General features: G+C 41.4%; 1 protein-coding gene across 3 annotated transcripts in view; it reads left to right on the forward strand.

Annotated features, from left to right (window-relative positions):
* The window catches only part of fam160a2 (family with sequence similarity 160 member A2), a 44,903-nt gene extending 39,183 nt beyond the window's left edge, over positions 1-5,720 (forward strand). For all 3 annotated transcript variants that reach the window (XM_034693851.1, XM_034693850.1, XM_034693852.1), the window contains exon 12: positions 411-5,720. In XM_034693851.1, coding sequence (XP_034549742.1) covers positions 411-715 — 305 coding nt within the window. In that variant the 3' untranslated portion in view covers positions 716-5,720. The remainder of the gene's footprint in view (positions 1-410) is intronic.
* Positions 5,721-6,000: the final 280 nt, after the last annotated feature.

Raw genomic sequence — 6,000 nt, forward strand, 5'->3', positions numbered from 1 at the left:
TAATAAAATGTCAATTTCTTCTTCTGCTGAAAAATAGTTTTTTCTTGATCTTCTCTCAGTCACTCCAGTACCGCTCGCCATGTTTATTGTTGTTTATGCGTAGTAGGTATGTGCAATTCAAATTTGTTGGATCAGGGTTTTCCAGGAGGATCCATGGACATATGACGTTTTGCACCAGCCTTGCTTTCATGGCACAAAGAGTTAATTGTCAAATTATTTGAGGTTATGCATGTGGCTAACGCTACAGCCAAATGGGCCGTTCCATAACGGTACGTTAAGACTAATAGTCCCGTTTGTGTAATGGCTGGATGTGCACACGGGCCCAGGTCTTCAAAGAGTCTCAGGTGTACTTTGGGTCACATGTTCTTGTTTTTATTCTAACGTCTTATTAACTGTGTGTGTCCTTCCAGTGAAAAGTCGTAAGCCATCCCTCGGAGACCTGATCCTCCGTCACACCAACAGCCCCACGCGAGCTCGCCACGCCGCCCAGCTCGCCCTCGCACACGTACGAGACGGCGGCCAATCGCTGCACAGCGCTCTCTTCAGGGGCAGCGGAGGCAGCGGGGCGTCCGGCCTTGAGAAGCAAGCCGAGGCTCTGCGAGTGAAGAACGCCGTCTACTGTGCCGTCATCTTCTGCGAGTTCCTCAAGGAGCTGGCTGCGCTGGCTCAAGAGCACGCCGTCAATCTGCCTTTTCCTCAGAGCCAGGAGGAATAGACGGTAAACTCCTCCTTGAACGAGCTCCCGGCCTCCATTTGTCTTTTTGATTAGGCTCTTAAAGAGCTCTATAGGACTCCCCGTCACAAGAGGACTGTGGCACTGAGACTTCTGTCACTGTAACGACACAAACAGCTCGAGGGATATCGGCATTTTTGTACCAAATTGTTACAGTAACCTATAAAGACTGGAAAGTGTTCCTCATCTGTAAACTTCTACGATACTGTGCATATCATGTATTATATTTACATATTATACACAGAGTATCTCAGTAAATGCTTGAGATGTGGGAGCTTGTACATACACATACCATGTCTTGGTATAATGTGACACAGTTAAGCCACAGGTGGTAGAAATAGGTGCACATACTGGTGCTAGTTGACACTCTTAATCTTTTAATTTGAGAGAAAGTGCTCTCAGGCGGCACGGAGGAGAGAAGGATCTGTCCTCCACAGAAAAATCTCTTCACCAAAAAGTGTTTAGCAGGAAAACGATGAAAGCCTCGACCATTTCTGTTCAACAAGCTTTCACACAGAGCTTTTTTTTGTCCTCCTTCAAGGATCGGCCAAAATAGAAAGCTCACAGAAATGTTCCCGGCGAACTTCTGGAGTGTCCATTTAGTTCTGAAAAGGCTGCGCTGCTGCAGAGACCTTAGTGAAAACTGGAAACAAAAGTGAGCCAGGGCCACGATCTCGGTCACTGATTGGCACAGCCGGGCCGACACAAACTGGAAACTTTAGATTGTTGTTGCCATTTTTTAAACATTTCATTTTAAGCATTTTGTTTTTTCGTATTTGTACCATTCTGGAGACATATCAGCCACATGTGGGAGCAGGTGTGTGTGTGCGTGTGAGTTTATTTTAGTGAACGACACCAGGGTGACGCCAGCTCTCCAGGCCATCAGTAAGCCGCTCACCTGTTGCTATGAAAGAGACAGCGGGGTTTTGAAATGGCAGCACTGCTTGTACAATTCAAACCCTTTGTGTGTCATTTAGTCTTTTTTTAAAAAGACCCCAGAGTCTGCTCGAGAAAGAGAAAACAGAAAGCTTCTTTTATTTTCTTCTTTTTCTTCTCGGAAGCATAGGAACAATTTCCGTTTTTTTTTTTTGAAATGACAGTTGAAAAAGACCTCATGAGGCGTTCACTGACTTCTTTTAATAGGATGTTTTGTTTGTGAGCTTAAAGTGAAAGCTCGTAGGAGCGAACTCCATTTCAACTTTTGTCATTTGTGTTTTTCGTTAGCTGCGAAATGTCTCCTCTGAGCGAGACAAGCCAAACTGAACACGCAAGAGTTCATACTGGAACTTAACAAGCTGCTATTTATAACACTAAGTCCCCTTTTGTCAGTAGTGTAACTGCTACCAACTCTTCATTTGATTGTTAGGTACCAAGTATAAATGTGTGTGAGGATGAGGAGGAGGAGGAGGAGGAGGAGGAGGAGGAGTCAGTGCCAGTGTTGTGATCGGGGTTTAATTTATTTTCTGGTGTCTGAGGGTTGAGTGAAGTCGCAGCCGCACAGTGTTAAAGCTTTTTGCCAAGTAAAGTACTCCTCAGACACTTTCAGACTTTGATTGATTTTATACAGTAAGAATCCTCAATTTTACAAACTGTCATTTCATGTTAACTCTCTTGTTTGTTTTTATGAAACCTCCAGGAAAATTCAGAGAACATTATTAGGAACTATTAGGAGAATCAACTCTATGACTGCAACGCTGAATCCATCAGAGTATAGCCTTGCTTTAGTGAAATCACTTGATTTCCTGCACACACCAGCCGATCTGTCTCCATTTGGCAGAAGAGGATCTGCTAAAAGCGCCTGCCATCCTGCGAAGTCTTAATCTTTGAAATTCTTCATCAATTCTTGACATCTTTTCTCACAAAGTCGAGTCTCTCTCGACTTGTCAAAGCCATAATCATGGTCTTTGTGTTTGTAAATGTAGTACTTCATTACTGCTGTAATTCACTTTTCTATGAGATTTCTAGACACATTTTGTAACATCCTTATAGGCTGTTTTTTAAAAAGCATTAGTTAAGAGTTTCTGCATGCAAATTTAAGGCCAGGTTTATAAGAAAAAGGGTAATAAATAGTGTAGAGTAAGCTTTCTTTGGTTTATAGGTGACCTTAAATCACTCCCATGCTGTAGGTATTAGTGAGTCATCCTCCAGCCTGCAGACGTTTCACACTGAATGTTTCCTCTCAGCTGATCAGACCGGTCCAGGAGTCACTTCTGTATTTTACCCACTGCCATCAGTCCGTCCATCTGTTCACCTCGCTCTGCTGTTGTTCATGTTCAAAACCAGATAAATGTTTGCTGTGAGCAGAAGAAGAAAAAGCCAGAGGGTCTCACTCCACTCCAGGTTCCTCACTTAACTCTCGAGATTGTGCTTTTTTTTTTTTTTTTTTAACGACGCTATTTTTACAAAGCGTCGAGTTTCTGAGCTGGATGGTAAACGTTCAGACTCTCACTACTTGTTTTTTTTTTTCCAGTCACCGTGTAACAAAGCAGTTTCAGTTCTTGATCTGTTTTTCTGTTGCATTCTCCAACACCAAAGACAATCTCTCTCTCTGTGACAATACCTGAAACATTGATTGTCTCTGTAAGACACCTCCACAGCTCACAATATGAACAATGTGCAACTAGATTCATGCAGCGCTCTCCCATGCTGACTGTGCTTTCAGATGATGAAAAAAAAAAGTGCCAATGCTGACTATAAATCAGATGCAGTAAGAGTTAGGCGGTCAAACAGGGGGAAAAAACAAACTCACCAAGATGACTGGTGCCACAGCAGCCAGGGTCTAACCCTGTGAGAAGTAGACCCATGCTTCAATGAACCAGATCTCCTTTAGAGAGGTCTCACAGGACAGGATGGTTCCTTTGTTTTAAAGCTCCAACATCCGCTTCAAAATTTAATCATCGGCATTATTTATCCGACTGGAGACATTTCTGATTTCAGCTTAAAGACACCCGACCATTCTTCATGCATTCAGCATTTTTTAATTACTTCATTTCTAAGACTGTAAGAGGTGGATGAGGAGAAGTTAGAAATAAGCCTCATATGAGAGTAAACACTTAGTGAAATAGAACAGGGAGCCCTGACAGATATTATCAAGCTTACATTACGACTGTATGAGATTAACTTGCACTAGGGAAGTTCATTTTCCTCAATCCATGAAGAAGAATGAGAGGCAGAGAACAAGAAGGGGGCCCGCCATCTGCTTAGACAGCAGTAGGGATTAAACAGGGGGACAACCTGTTCAAACAAACAACATTGCAGATGCACGGATGCATCGGCGGTAAAATGCAACATCAGCCCATCAGCAAACACTGCGTCTCCATGTCAGTAGATGATGTTTACCTGTATCTTATTACATCTTTATCCCATCATTGTAACGCTAGGAAGCTAGTGCTGATTCAGAGGAATAGGTTTTTATAAGTCAGAATAAGTCACCTGTTTGACAGACTAGGATTTTTGTTGATGCTTAAACTTGACAGGAAGTGTCAGCAGTGAAGGAGTATAGCACCATCTCTGAGAAAGATCTGTTTGTAAGACACATTCCAGTGATGTCTTGAGATGGAGTTTAAAGGAGGGACTAAAAGCAACTATTTCAATACATTGAATCCCATAGCTCGTCTGAAAAAACAGGACGAATTTCAAAGAAGTAATACCCAAAAAGTGGATTAAGTCATCAGCTAAATAGTTATTCTAATCTCTGTGATCTCTAATTGTGGATTAAATTCCTTTTCTTTGTGATTTTTGACCACGGAAACTAACACGAGTGGATGCTTAAGCGAGTGCAGAATAATCTGAACTGCAGTTACTTCACTGCCTGTCAGAAGAAAAAAAAGAAGTAACAAGACGAAACCAAATGATTGCTCTCCTTTTAAAAACAAGATGTTAAATGTCTCTGTAACCAGTAAACACCTCAGATGTCAGCAGTAGTGGCTTCTGTTTCGTCACCTCAGCTCGACTTAAGCTTGATGAAATGTTGATGTTAACTGACAGAGAAATGGTGTTTTTGTAAACCCAAAGCTAAGCTTCAAATTTTGTATTCACTGTCACAGATTTATTTTTTTTCTTTTTGTTTTGTTTGATTTCTGCCGTCTGTGTTTCAGGCAGACGTACTTGAACGCTACGAGAGATGTGTCAAACGGGGGGGGGGGAAAAAAAACAGATTCCTGACATCCTTTAAATTTCACCACTCCTCCCGTCAGTCTGAACTCAGAGCATGTTGTGTTTTGAGTTTCTTTAAGGTGTAACAGAAAGAAAACAGCATGCCAAAGTGTTCACCTGTCACTTTACTGGGATTGGATCATTTGGGTTTTGATTGGCTCTTCCACTGCCCGGACACTTTGTGAAGAATATGTTGTGTACGCAGGAACACGATGTGTGCCAAACCAGGCTTCCACTTCAACTTTGCAACACATTTTACTCACCACGCGAGCACACGGTTCTTTAATTCTTTAAGTTCTCTGTACAAAAACAACACTTCAGTTGATTTCAGTTCTTTTGAAGGGATTTTGTTTTCACGTCTGATTTCTCGTACACTTAGTGCCATGTTTGAAAATGATTCACGTTGATTTGTTTTGCTTTAATCGCAGGATGTACACGAAATCTTCTTTCTTTTTCAGCTTTGACTCCCCCACTGACTGATTTCTCCCCTGTGATCTATGCAAATCATGCTCTGGTGTCCCCCCTCCCCACTCCCCCCTTGATAGAGGCTGAAAGATGATGTTGACTGATTTAATGTGTAAATACTGTAAAAAAAAAAAAAAAAAAAAAAAAAGTGATGGGTTGAAAAAATGCAGAGGTATGTGAAATAACCAACAGGACAGAATGAAAATCATGCTAAAAGTAATGTAATGATGAATGTTGTCAGAAATATTTTTCTATATTTTGAAATCATTACGAAAAAAAGGACAGAAATACAAAGTGGGAGAAGCTGTAAGAAGAACACTACAAAGGGAATGTTTTTATTAATTTATAAATTCTTTGCCTAGCAATACTGCTTGTGTCCCCGTGTCCTTTCTTTGACGTCCTGTGATTGGATTAATCTGTTCCCTGTACGAACAGCATGTCCCCTGAGTAGAAAAGCAGAGCTCCCTGGATTTGTTTTAGTAAACAAGCATCTACTTGACTTCTCCTCAATGATTGGGGCTTTAAAGTGGACAAAGGTTCCATCTAATCCATCATTCTTCAATTCTCCCATAAGATACTAAGATACCCAAAGGTCAAACTTTTTAGTGCTTTGAAAAGACAAGTTTGAAAGTGAAGTCCTTTTTTCA

This window comes from Notolabrus celidotus, chromosome 10 (assembly GCF_009762535.1).
Source record: "Notolabrus celidotus isolate fNotCel1 chromosome 10, fNotCel1.pri, whole genome shotgun sequence".
In the NCBI taxonomy this organism is placed as follows: Eukaryota; Metazoa; Chordata; class Actinopteri; order Labriformes; family Labridae; genus Notolabrus; species Notolabrus celidotus.